The sequence below is a fragment of the Neolamprologus multifasciatus genome, chromosome 18 (assembly GCF_963576455.1).
Source record: "Neolamprologus multifasciatus chromosome 18, fNeoMul1.2, whole genome shotgun sequence".
Classification (NCBI taxonomy): domain Eukaryota; kingdom Metazoa; phylum Chordata; class Actinopteri; order Cichliformes; family Cichlidae; genus Neolamprologus; species Neolamprologus multifasciatus.
Window position 1 is genome coordinate 21,101,822 of NC_140456.1, and position 27,937 is coordinate 21,129,758.

The 27,937-nt window shown below is 41.4% G+C and overlaps 3 protein-coding genes and 1 pseudogene across 7 annotated transcripts in view; 1 reads left to right on the top strand and 3 right to left on the bottom strand.

Annotated features, from left to right (window-relative positions):
- Positions 1 to 261: 261 nt before the first annotated feature.
- On the bottom strand, positions 262 to 3,022 carry LOC146497827 (complement C1q-like protein 2). Of its 2 annotated transcripts, none has more exons than XM_085141827.1 (3): positions 1,154 to 1,358; positions 904 to 1,026; positions 262 to 777 (listed from the first exon to the last, which is right to left on the bottom strand). In XM_085141827.1, the coding sequence occupies exons 1-3, from the start codon at positions 1,356 to 1,358 to the stop codon at positions 497 to 499; spliced, it is 609 nt and encodes a 202-aa protein (XP_084997953.1). In that variant the 3' UTR covers positions 262 to 496. The 2 variants fall into 2 exon arrangements, 1 of the variants encoding a protein (XP_084997953.1); XR_014870934.1 differs by lacking the exons at positions 904 to 1,026; positions 1,154 to 1,358 and adding exons at positions 2,615 to 2,733; positions 2,862 to 3,022 and having other exon boundaries at positions 663 to 777.
- A 4,310-nt stretch (positions 3,023 to 7,332) lies between these two features.
- Positions 7,333 to 8,483, bottom strand: LOC146497828 (cerebellin-4-like). Its single transcript, XM_085139810.1, has 3 exons — positions 8,086 to 8,483; positions 7,872 to 7,994; positions 7,333 to 7,740 (listed from the first exon to the last, which is right to left on the bottom strand). Exons 1-3 carry the CDS (start codon positions 8,336 to 8,338, stop codon positions 7,460 to 7,462), a joined length of 657 nt encoding a protein of 218 aa, XP_084995936.1. The 5' UTR covers positions 8,339 to 8,483; the 3' UTR covers positions 7,333 to 7,459.
- Positions 8,484 to 17,895: 9,412 nt separating this feature from the next.
- Positions 17,896 to 27,937, top strand: part of kcnab1b (potassium voltage-gated channel subfamily A regulatory beta subunit 1b) — a 45,482-nt gene continuing 35,440 nt past the window's right edge. For 2 of the 4 annotated variants that reach the window (XM_085141076.1, XM_085141079.1), the window contains exons 1-2: positions 17,896 to 18,016; positions 18,121 to 18,365. In XM_085141076.1, coding sequence (XP_084997202.1) covers positions 17,984 to 18,016; positions 18,121 to 18,365 — 278 coding nt within the window. In that variant the 5' untranslated portion in view covers positions 17,896 to 17,983. Of the gene's footprint in view, positions 18,017 to 18,120; positions 18,366 to 27,019; positions 27,851 to 27,937 lie in introns of those variants that run through there. The other 2 variants (XM_085141078.1, XM_085141077.1) reach the window with 2 other exon arrangements.
- Positions 19,751 to 21,047, bottom strand: LOC146497830 (general transcription factor II-I repeat domain-containing protein 2-like; annotated as a pseudogene).

The window sequence follows — 27,937 nt, forward strand, 5'->3', positions numbered from 1 at the left end:
CACTCCATGAATACAGATACATTTTCAGCAGATTATTTTAAATGAGTGGGGGCTATGTTTTGTTTGGTTGGGTTGACTCTCTCCTGTTGTGTCTGGCGAGCACCATCATACCAGTATAAATATTTCAAAGGGATGCCAGTCATGGTGGATACTAAAACAGGCATTGGGACCCTGGTGGTGGGCTTGTTGGCTTTAGTGTGGGCCAGAGACTGATAAGAGGCAAAACAAAAAAAAAAACACTTTAGTCAAAATGATTTTATTGAGAAAAAAATGTTAATTTCACCAGTGAAATACAATATTTTACACTAATTCATATTTATATCTCAGTTGTTGTTGGGGGGGGGGGGTTGTCTCACAATAGCTAGTAATACATTTTAAAGCTGAAGATACAAAACTATTAATTTTTATGCGTTCTCTCTCCACACCGCCACTAATAAAAAACAAAATGTCTCTGTTTTAAGGTTTTTCTCCTCACTCATATATGACTTCATCTTAGTCACAGAGGGAACAACAAATGGCCAATGAAGGTGCTGTGGTTGTTGTTATTATCATGAATCCAGGTGTTTGCACGGAGCCTCATGTACACCTGGTCTCCTGCAGCCAGCTGCAGAGTCATGCCATTGGTGGCTGTCTCATGGCGATTTCCAGAAGCATGGTTGTGCACTGTCACCATCTGCTCTCCATTCTTCATTAGACGCAGCCCCATCGGTCTAGATGAAAAATTATGACCAGAGAAGCTGAAGTAATAAACTCCTCTGACCGGAGCAGTGAAAATACCTGGAGATGATGGTCACAGTTACAACTTATATGGCACTAAGAAGTTTAGTGGTAGTGGTAGTGAAAGCACTTATCTAACAAATAAACTCATAAATGGAAGAATACATATAATTATTGTAAGTTTACCTGTTCCAGGGTTGTAAGAACCTGAGTTAAAGTAGACATTTTTGTAAGTCAGTGTGATCTCTGCACTTATTGGTCCAGTATCTCCAACATTGCCAATAGATGCTCCAAACGCCACACGGCTGTCTGGAGTTGCATGAAAATATGAGGTTATTTGTTTGGTTTGACAACAACAAAACATGAACCTGTATCAGTACACTGATAAAGATCTATACATGTGAGAATAAAACCTCCAGCTGTGTTATGTTCTTACCTTGGATTGATGATTTCAGATCTGCCAGCTGTTTCTCTAGTTGTCGTAAAATTAGGAAAAGTTGTTCATTTGTCCCAGCACAGAGTTGAGGTGTCTCAACAAGAGAGCCTTCACTTTCAGATGCTTTGCCTGCTTGGCCATCCAGCTGAGGGAAGGCAGCTGCACACAGAAAGAAGAGGCATAAGGTTAAGACTGCAGTCTTCATCTTTTTAAAATTTCTGTTCATCTGTGTTAGTTCCCCCCACAAGGCTCTAGATATACATCACAAAGACGGAAGTGTCCCTATTTTTTTTCCTTTTCAATAAACAAGCACAAAGAAAACTCGGAGACAATAATTATGATTGAGACAAGATAACACTTCACGAAAAACCTTTTTTAAGCCCCATGAATGATCCTTCTCTTTATAAGCGGTGTAACATGAGTGGTTCACTGAAATAACAGCAGAAATAGCAAAAGCAACTGTCTGTCAGTACGCAGTGACTAATGTTAGACTTCTCGCTGGAAATCAGCAGCAGTAGATATTATAAATAGCAATTTCAGCTACATTCTAAGGTGAACTTGAACGCAACATTTAAACTGAGAATTTTTATACTGGAGATTACAAAGTAAAAGTTGTGAAAGCATGCAAATGCAATACAATAGTCTAACAAGCAAACCTACTGTTAGAATTAAGGCACCCAGCTGTCCTGCTCTTCTTTATCACTCATGCTTCTTCTTCTTGTTTGAGGTTATTTTTCTGCATGCTTATAGTAGGCAATGTGAAACAATACATGTATTAAGGCTAATTTACACCACGGAGCACTGCTCCAAAGAGTCTGGCGTAGTTTTAACAGTGTCTGAAGCTGGAGTCAAGAAAAAACAAGGTTTTTTTAGGGCATGTGTAGGACCCTCTTGTGCCAGTACAGAATGTGATGTCACTAGCTTGGTTGGTTGGTTACTACTAACAAACCCAATTAATTAATTTAAGTTAGCTAACTAGTGACAGAACTGGGTGTTTAACAAGGAAGCTAAAACATAGGAGGTTACATTTACGCTGCCCCTGGTTGCAGCAATGAGTTTTATGTTAAAAACCAACTATATACGGCCCACTTTCATTCAGTTTGTTAAGTAGAAAGTGGTCGTTTTTTCTTGCTGGTATGCTGATGGATACTGGGATTCCCTTTTGTGCTTTGGTGACAAGTAGTGTTTGTGGTGTGATGCATGTGTAGAAACATGTTGTTAACTGTTTGGGTGTGCTTGGGAAAAAAGACAATTTTATTGCATAAAACTGTGCTGAGCGGATTTTGTGAATACCTGCTCTGACAGCTGATTGTACCATTTGGTCGCTACATACAACCCGATGAGTTCATAGTGAATAGTGTGCTTATATGGTGCTGAGAAGTTTAGTGGTAGTGAAATGCAGCACTTATCTAACAAATAAACTCATAAATGTAAGAATATGTATAATTATGCTAAGTTTACCTGTTGCAGGGTTGTAAGAACCTGAGTTAAAGTAGACAGTGTTGTAAGTCAGTGTGATCTCTGCATTGATCCAGTATCTCCAACATTGCCAATAGATGCTCCAAATGCCACACGGCTGCCTGGAGTTGCATGAAAATATGGGATTATTTGTTTGGTTTGACAACAACAAAACATGAACCTGTATCAGTACACTGATAAAGATCTTTACATGTCAGAATAAAAACTTCCAGCTGTGTTATGTTCTTACCTTGGATTGATGATTTCAGATCTGCCAGCTGCCAGCTAAAGTAAAAATGAACAAAGGGAGGCTCTTAAGCAAAAGTTACACAGAGTTTATAAAGAGTTCTCACACGCCTGCTGCCCAAGCCACTGTAGCTCACAGCTGTGGCAAACTGGCGAAGTGGAAGGGGCGTGGCTGTTTGGGATGGCAGACTATATGCCGTGGCTGACGAGCACACCTCAGCTGTGGCTCATGAGGCAGACCTGGAACACAGGAAGGGGAGAAAAAAACTCTCACAGAGAGAGAGCCACTAGAGGTCAGCGACCGTAACACGGTATTCCTATTTTCTTCAGTTCCAATAATCAAGACAAAGACAACTCAGAGACAATGTTTATCTTGAATTACACTTCATGAAAATGCATTTTCAAGCCCCATTGTTGTAATTGTGAAAGCATACAATACAATAGTCTAACTAACCTGTTGTTATCAAAGAAAAGTGTTCTCAAGTTCATCTCCCTGTTGGAGCTCAGTCTGGGGAGAGTTCGAATGGACAGCATCTTCTAACTTTCCACAAGTACTCATTTATTTTAAATATCAAAAATCGGATCAATGGAAATACCAAAGTAAAAGCTTTACGAAAACCTCCGGTGCAAAAGTATGCCGCTAGTGGTCAGGCTGTGTCTGCTCTCCCCTGATGGTCACTTCTCAACACCATGAGCTGCTTCACTTCTTGCCTACCAGCATTTCCAGCGATTTAGCTGGATATGTGTTCCACTTGTGGGACTTGTCTCTCTCTACTTCCTGTTCTCTAGTAGAACTGTTTACAGCCACCGAAACAGCAATTTGAAACAACAATATTGCAGAAGTGGAAGCAGAGCAACTACAGATGAACGTCTCGGCCTGTATCAGCAATGCAAAGCCTCCAGCATCCAACATCACCATGGAGGAGAGGAAGGCACTCACATCACTTAGTAATACAAAAACATTATCATTCTTCCAGCAGACAAGGGTAGGTGCACAGTATTGCTAAAACAGAAAGACTATCATAAAATTTTGTCACTGCTCAGTGATGAAAATACTGAAACAAGACTGAGGAAGTGGTTACAGAAAGAGGGTGCTAGACTGTCTGAAGCAGTTAGAACAAGACAAGGCAACCTCATACCACAGCCTATACCCAGGGGAATCTACACCAAGTCTGTATAGTTTACCGAAGATACATAAACAGAGTGCACCTTTAAGACCGATGGTCTGTATGATCAACTCTGTCACTTATAACATCTCTAAGTTTCTGGCTTCGATCCTCAAACCGCTGGTAGGCAGCTCTGAACACCACATCCAGAACGCCTTGGATTTTGTTGAGAAGGTGAGAGATGTCATTATGGAGGCAGATGAAACTATGGTCTCGTACGATGTTACATCTCTTCACTTGCATCCCAGTCACGGAAGCGTTGGAGGTAGATTACAGGATGACCCCAACCTCAGCAACAGGACCACTCTCAGTATCGACCAAGTGTGTTTGCTTTTGGAACTGTGTCTTCATTCCACCTGCTTCACATACAAGGGTCAGTTCTACTGGCAGAAACATGGGTGTGCCATGGGCTCCCCAGTTTCACCCATCGTGGCCAATGTACATGGAAGAAGTGGAAAAAAGAGCTTTGCTATTCTACCCTGGAACACCACCAAGCCATTGGTTCAGATATGTGGATGACACCTGGGTGAAAATCAAATCTCAGGACGTACCACATTTCACAGATCACTTACTGGACCGACACATCAAATTCACCAGGGAGGATATGAAAAGTGGCAGGTTAGCCTTCTTAGACTGTGAGATTTCCATCAGTAATGGGGGACATCTAAAAGCTGACGTGTACCATAAACCTATGCATACAGATCAGTATTTATGGTTTGACTCTCATCATCCACTGGAGCACAAAGTGGGTGTCATCAGGACGCTACAACACAGAGCGAACACCATCCCCACTGACACAGTGGCCAGGGAAGCAGAAGAAAAGCTCATCAAGAAGGCCCTGAGTAAATGTGGTTATCGCAGATGGACTTTTGTCAAAACAGGAAGGTGCCAAAAGAAAGTTCCAGCCGATGTAGGAGAGAAGGACAACCGCTGCCTAAACAAAAACCTGTAGTGATCCCGTATGTGTCAGGAGTATCGAAGCAGTTGAGACGCATTTTTTTCTCAACACTGGGTCTCTGTGGCTTTTAAACCCCAAAACACGCTCCACCAAAAATTGGTCCACCCCAAGAATCGGGTCCCCCGACACAAACAGAGTAACATAGTGTACGCTGTTAAGTGCCAGGTGGATTGACAGGATTTATACGTCAGGGAAACCAAACAACCTTTGGCTAAGCGGATGGCACAACACAGAAGAGCTACCTCGTCAGGCCACGACTCTGCAGTCTATTTAACACCTACAGGCCAGTGGACACTCTTTCAATGATGAGGATGTACACATCCAGGACAGGGAGGAACGCTGGTTTGAGCGTGGAGTCAAGGAGGCCATTTATGTGAAAAGGGAAAGACCATCTCTGAATCGAGGAGGGGGCCTAAGGGTACATCTGTCACCATCTTACAACCCATATGGAAAAGATATATATAAATCTTATAAAGTTTGTATCTGTCTTGTGTGAAACTTGTATGAAAAGCATACAAGAGTGAAAACAGATATAAGATCCCTTGAAAAATTATATAATGAAACTTGTTTTGTACTTCTTGTATTGTCTTGTATGTTTTAGATACTTACTAAAACAATATATGAAAGTAATGAGAAAGTGGCCACTTTCATGAGTAAATCATATAAGTTTTTACTATTTCTTTTCCATATGGGAATGCTGTGATTGCAGCCATTCCCCAACTCTCTGTGAATGGTACTCATGGCCATTGATCAGTGGTCATTGATCAATGTTCATGAGAATTTGCATAAATATTTTGAAGGAACTGACCTCCTAGCCCATTGTTCCTTCAGTGGGCTGGTTTCAATCATTATGCAAATGTACTGTTTATAGGATTGGAGAAACCTGCAGTCAGCTGAAACTGAAGAAGTCACTTGGATGAGTGACATAACTTTTCTCCCACTGAAAACACTACGTCCAGATGAACAGAATCAACTTTTGGAGATTTGAAAAAACATGTTGTTTTAAGTCTGTGAAGGTCCTCAGTCATCCAGGTCATCGTAGTCAAAGGAGCTTGCAAAGAAAAGCGTCTGGACTTCTTTAAGTTACTTGAAGACGTTTCACCTCTCATCCGAGAAGCTTCTTCAGTTCTAAGGTCAAATGGTGGAGAGTCCCAGATATAAACCTAGTGGGAGTATCCCCCCACAGAGGGACAAAAGGACCCCCTGATGATCCTCTAATCGCCTGAGCCAAGGTGTGAAACTGGGTGTGGGTCCCAATCAGCCAGAGTTTCGGGTGAGCTCATTGTGAAACCTGGCCCCACCTTATCATGCGAATTCCTGAGGTCAGATGGCCCAGGATGTGAGTGGGTGTTAAGGCGTCTGGGAAGGGATCTCAAAACTGGATTATAGATGGCAGAGAGTTGGTGTCGTAAACCACCGCCTCTGTTCAAAGATGGTCGCTCACAGTGGCCATAGATGGCTTCTTTCACTCCTCTTTCAAACCGTCTGTCCTCTCTGTCCAAAATGTGAACATTGGCATCCTCGAAAGAGTGTCCTTTATCCTTAAGATGCAGATGGACAGCTGAGTCTTGTCCTGTGGAGGTGGCTCTTCTAAGCCACTTCACAAGCGCATGGCAGAACACAGAAGAGCCACCTCCACAGGACAAGACTCAGCTGTCTTTTCAACATGTTTCACTTTACAAAAGGCACCCCATACACAATCCTTCAAAAAATATTAGACTCCATGATATTATTTAATAATCTTGCTTTTATAAGGCTTTTCAAATGATCCAGTTGTGCAGCAGTGTTTTTAAAATATCTTCAGGGTAATTTGGGAAAAAATAAATAAATAACAAATAACAGGTGTAAATAACATTAGTTTTCTTATGAAAAATAAAACACTCCATGAATACAGATACATTTTCAGCAGATTATTTTAAATGAGTGGGGGCTATGTTTTGTTTGGTTGGGTTGACTCTCTCCTGTTGTGTCTGGCGAGCACCATCATACCAGTATAAATATTTCAAAAGGATGCCAGTCATGGTGGATAATAAAAAAGGCCTTGGGACCCTGGTGGTGGTCTTGTTGTCTTGTTTGCTTTAGTGTGCTGATAAGTACTGATAAGAGGCAAGCTTCCTCAGAGTACTGTTGATCATTTAATTTAAAAAAAAACACACTTTAGTCAAAATGATTTTATTGAGAAAAAATGTTAATTTCACCAGTGAAATACAATATTTTACACCTACTATACACTAATTCATATTTATATCTCAGTTGTTGTTGGGGGGGGGTTGTCTCACAATAGCTAGTAATACATTTTAAAGCTGAAGATACAAAACTATTCATTTTTATGTGTTATTTAATGTGTTATTTTTAGCTGTATTGAAATAGACTTCTCTCCACACCTCCACTAATAAAAAACAAAATGTCTCTGTTTTAAGGTTTTTCTCCTCACTCATATATGACTTTTCAACTATGCTTGTCTGAACTTCATCTTAGTCACAGAGGGAATAACAACTGGCCAATGAAGGTGCTGTGGTTGTTGTTATTATCAAAAATCCAGGTGTTTGCACGGAGCCTCATGTACACCTGGTCTCCTGCAGCCAGCTGCAGAGTCATGCCATTGGTGGCTGTCTCATGGCGATTTCCAGCAGCATGGTTGTGCACTGTCACCATCTGCTCTCCATTCTTCATTAGACGCAGCCCCATCGGTCTAGATGATAAATTATGACCAGAGAAGCTGAAGTAATAAACTCCTCTGACCGGAGCAGTAAAAATACCTGGAGATGATGGACACAGTGACAGCTTATAAGGCATTAAGAAGAGTAGTGGTAGTGAAATGCAGTACAAATACTGCAAAACTAACAAATAAACCCATGTGTATAAATACATATAATTATGGTAAGTTTACCTGTTGCAGGGTTGAAAGAGCCTGAGTTAAAGTAGACATTCCTGTAGAGCAGTGTGATCTCTGTATTGAATGGTCCAATATTTCCAACATTACTGATGGATGCACCAAATGCCACTCGACTGCCTTGGGGTGTAGCGTGACAATAAGACATTATTAAAATGGAAAACATGGAATTAATGAAATAAAAACCCACAGCTGTGCAGTATGATCTTACCTTGGATCTCTGACCTCAGATTTGCCAACTTTTTCTCAAACTGCTTCTCAGTGTCCTTCAGCTTGGCCTCCAGTTCTTTTAACATTAAAGCAAGTTGGATGTAGTTTCTCTCATTCCCTGCTGAACAAGCTGAATTGATGACGGGACTCTCAGTTGGATTGGCTTCTCCTGCTTGGCCGTCCAGCTGACTTACCTCAGCCACACACAGGTAGAACAGGGAGATAGTTAACACAGTCAGTAAGGTCTTCATCATTTCACTCGTTCTGTTTTTCGGGATATGCTGTCAGTGCCTCTCCCTACAAGGCATTATATAGTATACACTAAAAGGAAGTAACCTTGTTTATTTTCTCAAAACAAAAAAAACCACATCATTATCTTTGTCATATCTTTTATTGTGTTGTATCAAATGTTATTTTTTATTAGGCTTTTACAAGTAAACAACCGGATTTCCTTAAACAAGTTTCCCATCAGGATGTGTATGTCAGCAAATCACTAAGCTTACTGACAAGATAGACAACATTTAATTGTTTTTCTTAAATCATTATAACAGATGTTGGTGTCACTTACATTTACAGCCATATAGACACCACCACATAGTATTAACACATTGTAATGTTTGGAAACTGGCTTTTTATGTACAGTGTTAACACTTTATGCCACAGCTGCTCTATTAACAGTTTTGGTTATTACAGAAATTGTTTTTATGTTTCTGTAAAGATTAATCCACCAGTGTGCACAAGCTCTTTAATCAAAATGACATTTTTAGTATTAAAATATATTCTTGTTTGCCATGCATGAATTTCCAATTTTATTATTTTACAAAAAAAAAGCAGCAAATTCAGCATCTTAATGAAAAATAATAATTTTCTTCACTGTTTTCAGTGAAGAAAATTATTATTTTTCATGATTGCTTGTTTGAATTCTGACTCTGAGACGTCCAGTGGGTTTAAATATGGGTAGAAAAACATGCATTCAATCATTTTTAGGTTTGTATGGGAGTTATAAAATAGTTGTTTTCTTGTTGTAATGACAGGTGGTCTATATCTGTTAATACTGTATGTATTACTGTTTATTTACAGTATCACACACATTAATGAGTGCATCTGAGGCGAACAGGGGCTCAGCTCCTTTTTAGAGACACCTGGAAATCTTATTACATGAAATGGATGAACTTCTCTCCCTACTGAACCACAGCCAACCTGTGCTGTGTTTTGTGTCATGACTAATAAGGACGTACTTCAGAATATGAACAGCAGGCAAACGTGAACAAGTCATGAGTAATGTTGAAGAATATAATACACTGAGGGTATTTTTCGTAAAGTATCAAACAGTTTCCACGTGATTGGTCTGCCAAATGAAAGATATGAAAGGACAGCAAGATAAAACAGTGATACTGAAATGTTTTCATGAGAGCATCAACAAATAGTAAAACGTGACTGGTGCAGATCAGATTATTGATTAACTGCCTCATGTCCCACTGAGTAGTTAATTTTTATTTTCCTTTTTGCCTCACTGCTTGCAGAAGTCTGATTGTGTACAAGTGTGGATGAGTCACTCTGGTCTTGGAGGGAACAGTGAAGAAAAGGCCTCACATTTCCAGGGACTGAAATAGACTAAATGCTCTGTGTCTGCCTCTCACACTGCGCACTGAGTGGGAGGACATAGCAGACACAGAGGTGCTCTCAGCTCCCCCACATTCATCCAGGGTTTTATCTCCATTTTTGGTCCATTTTATATTGCCAGTAATGCATGAATGTGTTCATGTCTGCACGTTTCAGCTAATCATGGTGACTTCAGTGCTGAATATTTATTTCTTTTAAATCTATATCAATAAATATTTACAGATGCGTCAAATGAGGCTTTAGACTCAGTTTGAAACGAGGATGTGAAGGTGAATACTGAAGCTATGTCCACAAGAGGGCAGCCCTGTATAGCCGAGAAAGAGCTGAGAAACCCTAGAAAAGACAGTTCAAATAAAAGTTTCATGTAGGTATTCTTATGCTTAACACTGCAGAAGTTACAAAGGAGGGATTACAGCTCAGCAAGGGATGAAAGTAAGATGGAGACTGCAGTTTATCACAGAATCATTTGAAAAGGTTTGAAAGTTAAAAGTGTCTGTTGTTGGGGCTCATTTCTGCGGGAAAACAAAACGAGACGGCAAAGCGAGCTGATGTTCAGAGGCTGCCGGATTGGTGCGCAGACAACAACCTGGACCTTAATATCACCAAGACAAAAGAGCTGGTAGTCGACTTCAAAAGGAGGAAGTCTGAGCTGCAGCCTGCAAGAATCAACGGGGAGTGTGTGGAAAGGGTGTCCAGCTTCAAGTTCCTGGATGTGCACATAGACACAGACCTCCAATGGAGCACCTCGGCGGTTTTCAAGAAGGCCCAACAGTGTCTCCATTTTCTGAGACTCCTCAGAAAAATGGACCAGAAGAAGGAGCTGCTGATTGTCTTCTACCTTTACTCCATTGAAAGTGTGCTGACATACTGCATCTGTGTGTGGTTCTCCAACTGCACCACGGCACACATAAAGAGACTTCAGAGGGTTATCAGTATGGCCCAGAAGGTCGCTGGACATCCTCTTCCCTCCCTGAAGGACCTGTACAGCAGTTGCTGTCTCAAGAGGGCACACAGCATCGTACAGGACTGTACACACACAGGACACCGAGCATTTAAGCTGCTGCCATCTGGCAGGAGATTCAGGCTGCTCAGGTTGCGGACAAACAGACTCAAGGACAGCTCTTACAACAGGACAATAGCCCTAATCAATGCTGACCCGATTGGCTACCTCCCTGGACTTTTTAATAACAATTACAACAACAATAATAATAATAACAATAAAATATGCACTCATTCTTTTTATTTTTTTATTAAGTTAAGTAACTGTGTTGTGTTGTGTTGTGTTGTGTTGTGTTGTGTTGTGCATAGTGCAGACACAGGACAGTTTCCAGTTTCGTTGTACTATTGCACTTGGTATGACTGTAATGACAATAAAGAGGTATCACTATCGCTTATCTCTTAAGGACTCCATGTTATTTTTCAAGAGAAAAAAAATGACTTCCTCAGTTTAATGTCTTGTATTGAGAGAAACAGACTCTGTACTTGAGCTGAGATCCCACCATGAGTACACTTTGCATGGCATCCTGTGGGACATCTCGTTCTCTAGCATCTTTTGAGCTATCGTGATCACCACTCTATGAGTAATGGCGATCCTCCTTTGGGCAGAATTTTAAACAAAAACAAAAACAAAGCCAGAAGTTAATTTTAGTTTTTTAGTACTGAAATACCTCAAAATGATATATTTGGCTATTTTTTGTCATTGCTGTGATTCAGAAATAATATTTAACCATAAATTTTAAATCTATGATGTTCAGTGCCTATATTAAACAAGGCTAAAGTCAATTAATGAGGTATGTGAGTACAGACATTACACCAACCTGTTATTCAAAGTTTCTGTTTGCAAGAGGCAGCCAATGAGAGGACAGCTGGCCTAATGGGGAGGTTTTGAATCCAGAGAAGCTCAAAAAGCTATTCTGCATTTCAGTCCATAAATTCAATATGCTTTGTTTATTAGTTTTGACAGATTGTTATACTGAATAAAAATATTAATAATAATGTAATAGCATTATCCTACAGGGGTCCTACAGGGCTCTTTACTTGGTCCACTACTATTTACATTAGTAACTTAGATCTGTGAGATCTTGTCTGATAAGTTTACAGCAAAGCTATCTCATTGTTGCTGGAAACTTGCCACAGGCAAACAGTCAAAGCAAAAGCCATTCTCTGTGCATTTTTGATAACTTCATACATACTTATCTTGGCTCAGGATCCTTCAAAAAATATTATATTAGAGGATATTATTTGAATTTATAAGCCTTTTCAAACTATCCAGATATACAGCGATGCTTTATGAATAAATAACATAATGTAGTAAATAAAATTAGGGACTGCATAAAAAATGAAACACTCCATGAATACAGATACATCTTAAGCAGATCCCTTCAAGTAGGGCAGTTTATTCTCTTCTGTTGTGTCTAGCGGGTGACTCAGGGCAGCATTATACCAGTCTAAATATTTTAAAAGGACAGCAGTCATGGCAGCTAATAAAGCAAGCCTCTGTACCCTGATTGTATTCTTGCAGTCTTGTTTTGCCTTAGTGTGTGCAACAGCATGTGCAGAAGCAAGTTTCCTTACCTGCTTCTTCCTTTTAATTCATTCTCCCCCAGAAGGGAGGGACAATTTAGTCAGTTCTGTTAGTTTGTCTGTCCTGCAGTCTAACGTCCACAGTTTTCAGGATATCATGTTCAAATTTTGTGTGATGGTTGACACCAATAACAGCCTGACCTCATTTAATTTTAGTGAAATGTGGGTCCAGGTCACACCAAATGTACCCACAGTTTTTTATGGATCATCTTCAAACTTCACCAAAATATACTAGACCTTGGGGGGGGGGGGGGGGGGGGCATGAGTACCTAGGTCGGCTAAGCATTTGACATTGACCTTCAGCCCCCAAAAGTCAAAGTTAATCTTGAAAAACAACAAACCATATCCAATATAATATCTCAAATGAAAGGACATAAAGAGAGCTGTAAAACACACTTTCTTTTTTCAATATGACACGGTATGACTTCACAATGATGCCATAAAGTTTAGTAAAATCACAAACTCCATGAAAACATCGTAAAATTTCAGGTTTTTCCAGATTATAGAAGCCAAGGATTATAGCCAATCATAGCGGTAAAGATAAAGCATTACATACTAAAACTGTGTATTTTTTAAGGTTATAGGTCAAAGGTCAGGTGTTGTTATGAAAATAGGCTGATATCAGCATGTTGTAATAAAACATCAAAAGTTATATCACCCTTGCCCTGTGGGAGGAGTTGTGCTCTCTGAGTGCTGTTGTTGCTGATGCTTTTGTGTGTTTTATGTTTCCCTTTGCACATACACAAAAGAAACATCTACACTTAGTTTCAGGTTTATGACTATATTACTCTGTAAATATCCGGTGTGTAAAGTTAAAACAAAGCACCTTTGCCATTCTTTGACAGCAGGTTAAGTCATTTGCATGTGACTGATAATCGTAATCCATTTAGTGGGTCTGCTTGCTCTGGAATCGTTGCCTCGCCGCCTGCGGAAGTCCGATTGTGTACAAGTGTGGATGAGTCACTCTGGTCTTGGAGGGAACAGTGAAGAAAAGGCCTCACATTTCCGGGGACTGAAATAGACTAAATGCTCTGTGTCTGCCTCTCGCACTGCACACTGAGTGGGAGGACATAGCAGACACAGAGGTGCTCTCAGCTCCCCCACATTTATCCAGCACACCTTATCTCCATTTTCAGCCACTGAAGGCATCCTCATATGTGGCAGCTTCAGAATGACTGATGCATGTGCCTGTTGGTTAGTGTGTGCATGTGTGATATGTTTTATCTTCTTTTTCTTGTTTTCTTGATGAGAGTATGATGATGAGTATTTTTCATTACTTCAACCTCTTCAGCTTTGATAAGCAGACATTAACAGGATTTTTGTTTTGTTTTTGGTTTATTTGGAGTTTGTTTTTTTTTACATGGACCTTGCAGTTCCACAAGAGGGCAGTCACATACAGCTAACTGCAAAAGAGAAGGCAGTGATAGAGAAGCCTCGAATATATTGTATTGCAGTGTAGATACTTGTTCTTGTGACTGTTACGACTATAAAAGACCTCTAGCAGCACTCTAAACACTCTGTCTACCGTTTGGGATCCATAAATTCCATCCTTCCTTATACTTAGGACACCATGGCTATGAGACCCAAATGCTGTGGAATATGACTGGTCAAAATGTTTTAACCTGAAGCCAAAAATGTCAACCTCGTGGTGGCCCTGAAACAAAAATCAGAGTAAAGTTAGTCATTCTCCAAAGTCAGTAGGATTCATGACCTTAAACAGTCTCAGTTCAACAAATAGATGTTGATGTTTTTCAAAAATTTCCCAGATACAGGACAAAAATAGCACATGTTGTACGTTATACAGCTCAGACGAAGAATGACCCTCCTTTATGGCTTGCCTACGAGCAGAAGCAGCTTTGAGCGCCCAGTCTTTTTGCAGCACTGTAATATGTGAGACCCCCTATTTAATCTGACAAGCCAATCACAACTTCTGAACCGCATGAGACCAGAATTATCATTGTACATAAATTTAGCACATTTCACTGTCCCTAGCCACATTTTAAAGCTATGATGAGAGGGCAGGGAGGTCTGCATAGTGTCAGGCTGAATATGGTAATTAGGATGTGTGGGTGCCTGGCTGTGACTGATGTGGCTCAGGTACAGCTCAGAATGTGGTTCCTTACATGGTGAAGTCTTGGCTCAAGTCCTCACCATGTAAGAAAACAAGACGGCTATCACCTAGACTGAAGATTGTCTGCTTCTCCATCCTCTATAAGCCAGACCCGTGTTTATTTGTAGCATCTCCTGCAGGCTTTGTGTTTAAATGAGTGAGCTGCCATTTCTTTTGAATAGTTTACTCTTGTTTATCCTGACTAAAGAGGCAAGTTGTTGTATTTTGGTTAAGTAATCTCGGTTTGGATTTGTGGAGAAGTATAAAGAAAGTCACAAAAAGTTGCACTGTGGATCTAAGTAAAACACCTGATAGTGATAAAGGAGGAAATGGGATACTGCATGAGGAAGTCAGGACTGGCACAGAAGTACCTGAGGGGGGAGCAGGACATCAAGAGAGTGGTGAGGTGTGCAGTAGGAAAGACAGGTGGGTTCAAGTTGGAGTAAGTTGAGGAATCAGCTCTGATCCCTTTCTTGTTTGGAGTGGTGATGGACTGTTTAACAGTTTAACAGAGGAGGTCAGGCAGGAGTCTCTTTAGACGTCATTTGCAGATGACATTGTGATGTGAAGAGAGCCTGGAGAGGTGGAGGTATGCTCTGGAGAGAAGAGTCAATGAAAGTCAATAGAAGCGAGACAGAATACATGTGAGTGAATGAGGGAGAGCCTCTACTTCTCTCATTCTAACAAGAGCAATGCAAGGAGTAGAGGGTCAACCATCAAAAGCAGCGAAGGGAGTGCAGGCAGGGTGGAGACGAAGTGTCGGGTTAACAGAAGATAGCAGCAAGAGTGAAAGAGAAGGTTTAAAAATGGTAGCGAGACCCCCTGCGATGCATGGTTTGGAGATGGTGGCCCTGACAAAACACAAGAGATGGAGAGAGATGGCGCTGGAGAGAGCAGAGTGGAAGATGTTAAGGTTTTTGTTTTTCGAGCAGGATGGTCAGAATTAGAAATAAATGTGTCAGAAGGACACTTCAGGCTGAGCCATTTAGACAGGAAGTTAGAGCGGCTTGGACATGTGCAGAGGCGGGACATAAGATGCAGAATATGGAGCTGCCAGGCAGGAGGAAAAGAGGAAGACCACTGAAGGAGGACATGTCGAGGGTTGGTATGACAGAAGAGGATGCTCGGGTACTACGGAGGCAAATGATCTGCTGTGGCAAACCCTAATGAGAACAACCAAAAAAAAAAAAGACAGATTTGTTCCGGCCTTGGCTCTCCACCACATTAATTTGTACTCCTGTATTTGTGAAACTGATGAATAATAAATACAAGACCTATTCACTTTATCAATTTGCTCTTTTGGCTGCTTGGGGATTTGGGGAAGATGGATGTGTTTCATGTTGTGCCTCATCCCTCCTACAGGGGCCTAACGAGATTTATTAAATGAGGGGTGTCTAATCTAAAAAAGGAGTTTTCAGGAGAAGAAAAAAAATCAGGTTACATGAAAACATCTCTAATAATAATAAAATACATGAATTCAAGGTTTTTAAGTCATATAAAAAAAGAGAGAAGTCTAGCAAGTAATCTAATGCTAGAGTCCTGAATAATAAATAAGGTTTTGGATGGTTTTGCTTAACAGATATCCAGTGTTGGGAGTAACGGAATACATGTACCGCCGTTACGTGATTAAAATACAAAATATGAGTAACTGTATTCCATAAAAAGGTGGTATTCAGAATACAGTTACTTTGATGAAATAAAGTGATTACACGGCGGTCTTTTCCTGTTTCATATGTTAGGCTATGCCCTCTCTATTTTTGGTAATTCCACGCCGGTGGAAACCCAACAAAACACGCATTAAGAGGCTCAGTGCCTGTGTCTCAATCTCGCGTCTCATAATGATGTGAAGAAATATTTTTAAAAATGATTTAATATGAAGGCAATAGGCAGAGTGTTACAGGCATCGCCCTAAAGAATGTAGCCTCAACTGCTCACAGACACATAAGGGGTATGTTATGTGTCTGTGAGCGCGAGGGAGGGAGAGAAAGTGGAAAAGTACGTGTTGTCCCCGAGCAGAAACGGGAGCTGGAAGCATGTAAACATAATAATAACCACTGCAGCCAAAAAGAGTGCCTGACAAGCCCAGTTGTAAGTAAGCTATTAAGACTCGACAGTACACCGTGTTCGTGTTTTCCTCCGAAACAATAAATTCAGTTGCAGCAACCTTTCAACGCCTCTCTCTGTGTCTCGGTAGCAAAGTTGACCCAGACAACAAAGTAAAGCTATTTTTCGGCTACGAGCCCGACACGGAACCCACGTATTAGCCAGAGGTTTCTTTACTACGGTTCGGAGCCGCGGACCTGTTTTATATACGTGCCGAATAGTTTTCTATACGAGCTGACTGCAAAAAGTGCAGCCTTACCTAATGTCCACCTACTGTTACTCATTTTATATTAAGATTTAAAAATCTAGTTGGTATTATGGAGAGTAACCTTCAGTAATAGTAATAAATCACACAGCAATAGTACATTCATGTAGTTGTAAACAGCATGATAATATATTAAGTAATCCAAAGTATTCTGAATACGTTACTGTCGTTGAGTAACGTAAAGGAATATGTTACAAAATACATTGGGGCATGTATTCTGTAATCTGTAGTGGAATACATTTTAAAAGTAACCTTCCCAACACTGCAGATATTTCTGTGGCCACAACTGGGAAATTACATTTAGTGGCCTCATGTGCTTCCTTCCTATGTTACTCTATTATATTAGAAAATCATGGCATGTTCAAATGCAGTGTGGCACAAATAATGGCAGTAAGCTTGGTGTCTTTCCAAGCTTCAATAATTCTTGAATAGTAGCTGATATCATTAGAAACCATAAGCGTGGGTCATAAAAAACATTACATTTGTATCTGTAAAAAATCCTGAGTGCGTTTAGCGGTGCAGATAGTTCTCGAAACATGATAGCCATGCTTTTTTGGGTTTGGCATCCCCTGAATGTACTTTTGGACACTTCTAGAGCGAACTCGTTATCACCTTACCAACATTGCACTAGTAACAATTGCAGGGTCCATTACTCTTACCTTCATGTGAAGTTGCCTCTTAATAAGACAGTGTAATATGTGTGTTCACCATGATCAAAATCATACCTGTCTGTCATCCTTTGCTTTGAAGGACTTTAAGTACCGGAGTAGACGTGGGCCAGGTCTTGTTCTCGGCTGAAGCTTGAATTGGCTGTACATGTAACAGATGTATCAGGAAGATATTTCTGACGGGCAGACAGAAATATCCCCATGGCTTTGTTCGGCTCGCCTCACAGACTAGCGGGTTTCTCTCGCCACGGCCAAGAGCTCAAACAAAAGCTGTCTTCGTCCTTTAATTTGTCGGTCAGTCTAAGAATAAAGTTGACATCACAGGCATGGCTCAGAGTTATGTTTCTGACCCCCTCTCCTCTCTTGTCTCCTCTTGATACTGTTTGTGTGCTTGTCTGATCTTCCAAGCACACATGTTCTTGTTTGATAGGCAACATCTATGGAAATTGTGTCAGGGTATTAGTCTCTATCGCAACGTTAGCCTTTGGCATGCCAAAAACGCTTCAGCAAACAATATATAGCAAACGGATATCTTCTGTTGTCCCGCATGAGCGCCATTGCAATGTACTTACATGGAGATGTAAGTACACCGTACGCCTAAATATATTGAAAGAGATTTGCGAGCAAAAGAAAGCATCCAATCGGCCTGTGTGACACAAGTCTGATCTAAACATGTATCTGAAGGCAGCCTGCAGTGAGATCCCTGTGCCCAGGCAAAGAGGGGGGCCGAGGCTGGATCGCTGCTCCAGTTCCATCCAGCAGAGGCAGGGGGCAGGAACCCGGGTGCACTTCTCGAGCCTCAACAGCTGTCCTGCAGGATCTCTTGAAGACCACAGACCTCAAGAGCAGCACATCTTAGAGGATCTTCTTCATGTACAAAACCATTTTTTCCAGGCATCTCCCCAGCCTTGTGCCAGCATGGTCTACAGGTAGGATTCTGTTCTTTAGAAGGTGCATGAAAATAAATCCTCCTCTGTACTGTTCGTGCTGCATGTGAGAAATTTTAAACAAGTTTCATGCATCAAATTTGGGTTATGTTCATTCTGCATTAAGGTGCAGCTTAAGTAAGCGTGACTTGACTGTCACCAACCAGCGGCCTGTTTTTCGCTTCACTTCAATGTGTATGATTGCTAAAACACTGGAAGTGAGGACTAAAGTTTAATTCTTCTCAGCGGGGTCTCTGCCTGCTAAATACTTCTCATCACTTTATGGTAATAAGACTCTCACGTAGCCCAGCGACTTTTAGTTCTAATTCCTGCTCCTTAAGTAAACCTAATATTTTAGTTACATGAGGCTACAATCAGAAAAAACGCTGTGCCCTCAGTGAATCCGCAAGTTGCAGTAGCATGAAAAGATTGAAAAATAATGTGAATAAGAAATGAAGAAAGCCTGACATTTGAGCTGATTGTTATTAATAATCAGTTATATCGTTAAATGGAGCAACATTTTTTTAGAATTGATGTCTTGTTTCCAAAATGTTTTGGGTTTTTTTTAATGGGTTTTTGTAAGCTTGCCAAATACAAAGCCTTGAAATCATTTGATGAGTATAAAAAGGAAGAGGCTGTGAGAGGGAGCAGATCTTTTTGTGCACAGAGAGGACATTACTCTGTGAGATTTCAATTTAAAAGTGTATTCATGTACCACGGTAACAGGAAAATATTTGCCTCCTCTGGAAAGATTTAGGTGAATGAATGCTTGAGACTCTGGAAATCTGTAAAATTAAAAATAAATTCTGTACATTTTATTTATGCAGAAACGTGGTGGGCTCTTCCCTCTTCTCTTCTGCTGGCTGTAGCTTGTATTTTCAGATTAAAGACTCTATTGCAGGGGTGTCAAACTCAATTTCACAGGGGGCCAAAACTTAAGGCACACTTTGTCGCGGGCCCACCAAGATAAACATTTATTTAACACTAAAACAATGTTTTTTAAACATAAATATGAATAAAAACAGACAGGAATATTATTCCAGATTAAATAAACTTTAACTTTAAATATTTTGCTCTTCATAAAAATATATCCTGTCAAAATTATGCAAGTTAGAAATATGAACATGCTGCCAAAACCCCCAGAAAAAATAAATGAAAGCACACACAAGGTTGGAGCCGCATGTAGATGGAGCGGGGAATTGCTTCAGGAATGGAACTAATAAACTCTTCGGGCCATTCAGTGTCGTACTTTCCCTTGAGTGTATCATTACACTGCAGCTCCATCTGAATCTGCACAGGTGCAGTTCAGCAAAGTCCGCTGATTTGGTTCAACATTACCTGGCAACAGGGAAAGTGAGGCAAGTTGCACTGGTGCATTTGTGACAGCTTCATGTGAAATGCCTTCACCGCATCATACATGCCATGTCCATGAACTGACAGGTTTCATTGCTGAGCTCAAAAACTCTATTGAAAACTTTTCCCCAACTCAGCCAACGGACTTCTGTATGATAAGGAATGTCGACAAACTCTGAATCTATTTCCCACATAAAAGACTGAAATTGACGGTGATTTAAACTTTTAGCTCGGATAAAATTTACGGTTTGCGTTACGGTGATCATTGCATGCTCCATTTTTAGGACTTTACCACACAGCCTTTCCTGGTGTGTGATGCAGTGACATGCTGTTAACTCACCGCATCTTTACTCGCATCCTGCTGACTAGTCCGATTTTTTCACCGCACAACACTGGCGCTCCATCTGTTGTAAGTCCAACAAGTTTGTCCCAGGGCAGTTTCATGTCGGTTACACTTTGACATACGTTTTAAAAAATGTCTTTTCCTGTCGTTCTCCCGTGCATCGATTTAATGTTCAATATTTCCTCTCCACGGATGAAGATGGCCAACTGTGCAATGTCCATCATGTCTGTACTTTCATCCACAGCAAGAGAGTATGCAATAAAGTTTTTGCTTCTTTCACACAACTGTGTTCTTAAATCAGTGGCCATCTCACAAACCCGATCAGCAATCGTATTTCTCCTCAGGCTCACATTTGCCAAAATCTGCATTTTGTCTGGACACAAGACGTCGCACAGCTTCATCATGCAGCTCTTCAGAGTGGTACTGGGCTGATTTGGCTCCTCTGCTACAATAAAACTTGCTTTCACAACAGCTTCACTTTGTGATTTTGCTCTGGTGAAAAACATCTCCTGAAATGTCAGATTCTTCTTTAGCTCTTCTACTTTCTGTAGTTTCTGCTTTTCCTGATGTTTTGTCTTGTAGTGCCGTCTTAAATTAAATTCCTTAATTACAGCCACATTAGCTCCACTAATAAAACACACGGGTTTACCAGCAATGTCTGTAAACATATATTCAGTCACCCACTGGCGCTGAAAGGCTCTGCTTTCAGAATCAACTTTTCTCTCCACCATTGTGAGCGGCTAGCTTCACAATAACAGAAGTTTGACTTGATTGACGGGGGAATGTTCCCAGTTAGCCTAGCGTTCAGCAAGGAGGCTGCAGCGCTGCATTATGGGATCTGTTGTTTGTATATTATTAGCACCTCATATCGCTGGGCCATGCATAACAATAATAATAAATCTATATAAAATGATCTCGCGGGCCGGATATAAATGTACGGCGGGCCGGATGTGGCCCGCGGGCCTTGACTTTGACACATGTGCTCTAGAGGTATTTTATTTTGTCAGCCAGAGCAAAGAAATTCGATATGTAGCTGTCAAACTGTGCAGTGTTGAGCATTTCATTAGGTATGCCTTGCTAGTACTGGGTTGGACCTTTTTTTTTTGCCTTCAGAGCTGCCTTAATTCTTCGAGCTATTGATTCAGCAAAGTGTTGGAAATATTCTTCAGAGATGTCGAGCTATATTGATATGATAGCAAAACACAGTTGCTGCAGATTTGTCAGCTGCACATCCATGATGTAAATCTCCTGTTGTACCACATCCCAAAGGTCCATCCATCCGTCTTCTTCTGCTTATCTGGGGCTGGATCGTTGGGGCAGCAGGCTAAGCAGAGAAGCCCAGACCTCCCTCTCCCCAGCCACCTCTTCCAGCTTGTCCGGGGGAACACCAAGGCTTTCCCAGTGCACCCAAGAGATATAATCTCTCCAGCATGTCTCATGTAATCTCTCTCCGGGGCCTCCTCCTGGTGGAACATGCCAGGTACACCTCACCCAGGAGGCATCCATATCAGATGCCTGAACCACCTCAGCTGGCTCCTTTCAATGTGGAGGAGCAGCAGCTCTACTCTGAGTCCCTCCCGGATGGCCAAAATTCTCACCCTTAAGAGGAAGCTAATTTCCGCCGCTTGTATACGCGATCTCATTCTTTCGGTCACTATCCACAGCTTGTGACCCTGAATGAGGGTAAGGACGTAGATCGACCAGTAAATCGAGAGCTTCGCTTTTACTCTCAGCTCTCTCTTCACCATGATGGACCCGTACATCGTTCTCATCACTGCAGCCGTAGCACCAATCCGATCTCACGCTCCCTTCTCCCGTCACTCGTGAACAAGAGGCCGAGATCCCAAACGTGCTCTAATTAATTGAGATCTGGTGACTGTGATGGCCACTTGACTGCAGTGAATTCAATGAGATTTCAATGAGACTACCAGTAGCCTAAATAACAAAGCAGCTTTTAATGCTGTTTATGCCAAATTCTAACCCTACCATCTGAATGTTTCGGCAGAGATCGAATCTCATCAGACCAGGCAATGATTTACCAGTATACATACTATTGTCCAATTAACTGTCCTGTTATTAGTCACCTGGTGTGATCTTCTATTGCTGTAGCCCATCTGCTTTAAGTTTGGATTTGTTGTGCTTTCAGAGATTTTGCAGACCTTGGTTGTAATGAGTGGTTTTTTGAATTATTACTGCCTTTCTATCAGCTCAAAGCAGTCTGGTCTTTGCCTCTTAGTTCTGGCATCAACAAGGCATTTTCCCCAGAGAACCGCCGCTCACTGAATGTTTTCTTTTTTCAGACCATTCTCTGTAAACCCTAGAGACGAATCCCAGTAGATCACCAGTTTGTAAAATACTCAGACCAGCCCATCAGCAACCACGCTACATTCATAGTCTCTTAAATCACCTTTCTCGGTTTAAACTCCATCGTTTCATCTTGACCGTGTCTACAGGCTTAAATGCACTGAGTTGCTGCCCCATGATTGTCTGCTTAGATATTCTCTCTAAAGAGCAGTTGAACAAGGGTACCTAATGAAGTGGCCAGTGAAGGTAGATCCTTCTGCTTGTGGGCAAATACCACGCTAATTAGTAAGCTTTTGAGGTTTTAGTACGTGGACTGTTTTCACAGACAGACCCAAGCTAGGTGTTTCCTTTATTTCCGCTCTGGTCTCAGGCTCTAACTCCAACATCAGTGTGCATACTTGAGCTTGGTCTTCTAATCTAAAACTTGCCAAGAAACTCTTCATTTAGCTGCAAACCTTTCTTGTCCTGACCTCATTTCTAATAACACACAGACAAATGAAAGTCGGTTCTACATTGCACAAAAGTCCATAACTCAATTAAAATGGTGTATTTTTAATATTTATTTGCAAACAAACAATTTAAATCTGTTAATATCCTTAGTGGGGTTTTAGCATTTCCTTTGCAGTGCCTCAAATACTGGCAGAGCTAAGCACAAATCCACTAAACAGTAAATAGCCTACAGGTAGCTTCCTCTTTTTTAGTCATTAGTCACTGAGGTTGCACATGGTGTTTTTCATAAAACCACTGTTCCTATGAGGCCATCCATATTCAAAAAGTAAAGAATTCATCACAGGAAAACTATTTTCCAGGATATTTTTAATGTGAAACAAGAGAAACTTATATGGGGTTGATGAGTATGGCTGTCTTATAAACTAATGACCTCCATCTCTCAAACACCAACACACATGCACACAAATGGTGACACTATAGCCCAAAGCCAGATCCTTGTTTACAAAAGCCTTTGGTCTTTGAAATGCAGGTGCAGGCTTGGATTTTGGCAGGCACCAGGGCAAGACATGCTACATGTGAGAAATGGCAAATTCTCAAATAAGATCAATTGTTCAGCAGGTCACTGAATTTTTAACTTCAGCGAGCCTTGAGAAGCCACTTAAAGCAGCAGTCCCCAAGCCCCCGGGCTACGGACCAGTACCGGGCCACGAAAGTTGAGGCTCTGGTGTGACATTTATGGTTTTTAGGGGTTTTAACGTTTTTTAGCGTTATTTATCATCGTTTTTACCGTTAACTCGGTTTCCCTGGGTCTTTTCCCATGTGGGTACAGGTGCTAGTTTTATTTTATTGTATTTACCCGCGACACGTTAAAGGCTGGTCCGTGAAAATGTTTTTGGACATAAACCTGTTCATGGCGCAAAAAAGGTTGGGGACCGCTGACTTAAGGGATGAAAAAATATGAGACGACAGGTGTAAGGTAGTATGGAAATTTGTTTCAGCCAATGGGGGGGAAATGGGTTATTTGCCATACACATGTGAATAAATTTGGGTTATCCTCTCAAAATTTTGGCTTCTCAGAAAATAACTTCAAATTTGGTGTAATTACGAAACTATTCTTGCTAATCTGCCCCTTACTCAGCTCTGGGAATCTTAAACTAGACATATACTAATGTGAGAAATAAGAAGAAAGAAAGGACACTAGAAGCCTATTTATTTCTAGATTTATGGATCTTCCAGTAAAGCAAATGTTGTTGTACCAATTTTAAGATAACAACCGACATTTTGACTTGTGGATTGCAAAAAATCCTGCTTTTTCAGTGGCTAAAACAAGCTTGCATTCATTTTTAACATCAGAATTAAAAAATGCTGATTGTCAGGAAATGTCATGAAAGTTTCCAGAGCCACTCTTATGTTTTCACTTCCAGCAGATCCTTTTATTTTCTCCCAGGGCTTTTCCAGACTAAAAATAGTCATTAGTCATCCACTTGCCAGCTCATTTAGGATGAGCTGTTACCATGGAAAAATGTTGTTTCATAAAAACTCCCATGTCTGCTTACATTCTGCAGGTACACAAACCTTTCATCTATATTGAATCTACTATGAACCCTTGAGTGCTCCAGCATTAAAACAAATGCGCCTGCATTTCCTCCCTGTTATTATTCAATATTCGACAATGCGGACGTATGCTCGCTTGGTATGCAAATAAGGTCATGAGGCATCTGTGGGGGCTGACATAATAAAGTTGTCAGCATTCATCCGCGTCACCATATAGAGTGGATCCAAATGGAGATGAAGCTGTGGCAGAAGCTGGCCAACCAGTGGTAATGACGATATTAACTAAAGATGTCACAATGCTAAGAGTTAAATAATGCTGATTGTATAGAAATGACTGTAATGACAGTAATGACAATGAGGCGATCATATGAGCGACGGGGGTTTGATTCTGCGGGCGACGGATGGTTGTAGTCATAAGCATGACCTTGCCTTTTGCAGACACTCGTGTCCGATTCAAACTGAAGCTTCCTCATCAGTATTTCATGCATGCTTGCTGGCCTGCAGTGGAATTTATGGGGCTTAATAGCTGTGACCATTATCTCTACACAGAGTAGTACCACCCTATTAGGGCAGATTAAACAACCAATACTCCATCTGAGGTGTTGTGCGCACAATGCATCATAATGACTTGCACACTGTAGTCTGCAGCACAGGGAAAGGGACTCTGGACTTGCACTGAGGAAGAGCACTGTTTAAAGGGGCTATTTGGAGGGAAGAGATGAGGGGAGAGGAGGAGAAAAAGAGAGGGAAAATATGTAAGCAAAAAGAGGAATGAGCGAAAAAATACTACCTAGGGAAAGATGTAATCGAGCAGAGAGAGGTGGCACTGCTGCAGCGATGACATCACTGACTCCTTGGAAAGGTTTTCCCCTCGTTCTGCCTCATTTCCTCAACAGGAGGTTACGGCTGATAAGGACTGTTATCAGACACTTAGTAGCCTTTTGAACTGGAGAATAAAATGCCAGACACAAAAATCTATCAATCAGAGTGTTTACAGGGCTATAATTACCTAATGAGAATCTAATGCGCTCGAGGATTTTTCTCTGTATGGCAGCTATAGCAAGAGAGAAAATGACTTTTAAATGCACAACGTTGCAGAGAGACGGGCGGACAGATGTTCCACGCTGCTGGAAATCCAGGGTTATGTTACTGTAAAGGGATTCAACAGCCTCCTCAGCGTTACGGTTGCTCGCCTCAACACAAGAACTCATTTTATAGGGGTTTGCGTCTTAGCAACAAAGTTTTAGAGCTCTTATTATAGGTTCTTACCAGAGCAATTAGAGACGAGCGGTTTGCCTCAGGGTGGCGGCGTTATCGACCGCTGGGGATTCCAGCCGAGACCGTAACAGTTCTAGTTGACGCTTTTGACTGACACACTTTTTAAATGGGCTCAACGGGGAGGAAACTGGAGCCCAGAGGTGCCGGTGACATTAGAGGGATGCTTGTGACTTAGTAACCTCTCCAGAACACCGAGGAAAAACACGATCAAGCCAACGCCAAGCAGGCAAAGAGGCCGTGGAAGATGCAGAAGTAGCAGCACACCAGAGATGATGCCGCCGTTTCTCAAGGGTTGCCTGGTTTAAAGGCGCTCTCTGTCAATTTAACACTTCATTATCAGTTCACTTGTCATAGGGAAGCAAGAGTTGTGTAATGCTTTCTGAGGCTCCACAGCCTGTAAGAAATAGATTCGATGATGTCTTTAGAGTTATCCCCTTGGACTCTGAGAATAACTCGAGGCAGGAATTTGAGAAATGCATGTCAGAGTTGCACCTATAATAATAACTTTTCTATACATTAAAGAAGTGTACGTATCCATATGATTCAGTATTACATTCATCTATGCATACATAATTCTTTGCACACATTTGGTATGAACTATAGTAAAAAATATATACAGTAATTAAAGCGATCAAGGAAAAGAATGCCCACAGAAAAGCGTTTTCAGCAACTGTGTGAAATAAACTACTGATTCAACTCACATGATGGGCTTAGGAAGGTTCCACAGTTTAGGAGTTACAGCCTCAGAAGTGTGGTTACCGCGTGAAAAGAGTTCAAAGACCCTGATTAGATGATCAGAGAGGCTGAGCTAGAATAAGGTCTCAGCAGGTCCTGTGTGTAAGCAGGGAGGCCATTGCAGAAATTCCAAGACCTACATTTTTGTTTTAATTCTTAACCCATATCAGTGTATTGCTCATGTTTTGGTGTAGAGGCTTTTTTTTAACATTGTAGGAGTTTGAAACTCCGGCCCTGCTGGTATTTGTTTTCTTATAATTCTATTAACTTAAAAAGGCAGAGTAAAAACTTACAACTGCGGTCTTCAGCGTTACCGTGAACCGCACATCAAACACATTTCTGCACACTGAATAATACAGAACAAAATATACTTTTCTCAGATTGCATAAAAATCTCACATCCCACACTCAGAAAATCCACCTCCCAAATGCTCCCACTGACCCATTAACTGCTCTGGACAATAAACACGAGATCCCACAGATTTTTACACGTGTCTGTTCTTAACAACTCTAATCACAAAGAACTAAATAAAGCAGTTCTGGCCTCAGGGTTTAGGGATGTTCAATGAACCGTGAAGTCCTGCATTGTTACATTAGTGCTCAGCGAGGGAAGAAAGTAAGATGCTGCACCGCTTGAACATATGGTGTGTGCTTCATTTGACTCTTACAAGACTCTCAAGCGTAGCTCGAAATTTGTGATATGCTTGTAGGTCGTAGAGTGGAAGTGAGTGCGTATGTATGGAAGCGGGGCATGCACTGCAACGGCAAACATAAAACAGCGTGGGAAGCAAGTGAAATGTTTTACTAGATCTGCACAGTTAAGCAAAGCATGCCTGTTGTATCTATCATTCACCCTAAAGTGGATTTTCTTCAACTAATTAACGTCGCAGCAACTCAGTCTTCTTGATTCCCATTCAGAATCTACCTCTCTCCCTCTCTCTCTCCCTCTCTCTCTCCGATTATGTGGTGCCATAGTGAAAAACACTGCAGTTCTGAGCCAGTCAGTGAGAGCCAGGAACCTATACACACAGTCTCTCTTCCTCATTCAGTTACTGGCTCACTCTCTCTACTCTAATCACGCGCTGCTCCTCGCCTCCTCACTGCATCTGTCCTCTTCTCCCTGAAGTGAGAAACCATGCATCCTCCTTTCTCCTCCTCCTCCTCCTCCTCTCTGCTCGTCCATTGCTGTTCCAGGGTCCCTTTATCACACAGAGTCCACTTGCTGCAAAGACGGGGACCATAAAAGCTCTGCTACTTGCTCGAGGACTTTGGAGACGGGACAAGGCTGTTTGCCGGGTCTGAGGACATCTGTGGGAAATGCCGCTTCAGCTGGGATGCAGATCTTTCTGGGACCCCCGCTCAGCACGTAACAGCGCTTGATCGCTCTCAAAGTTCCAGGAGAAGGAGCATCAATCAAGACTCTCATCCAGCTCTGTCCTTGTTTCTCACAGAGCGCCGGCAACTCGCTGCGTGTAAGAGCACTTGTGTAAATGAAGATTTGGCTCACGTGTGGAAGCAAATGCCAGAAATGCTTGTGCATGTGCAGCATTTATTCGCGA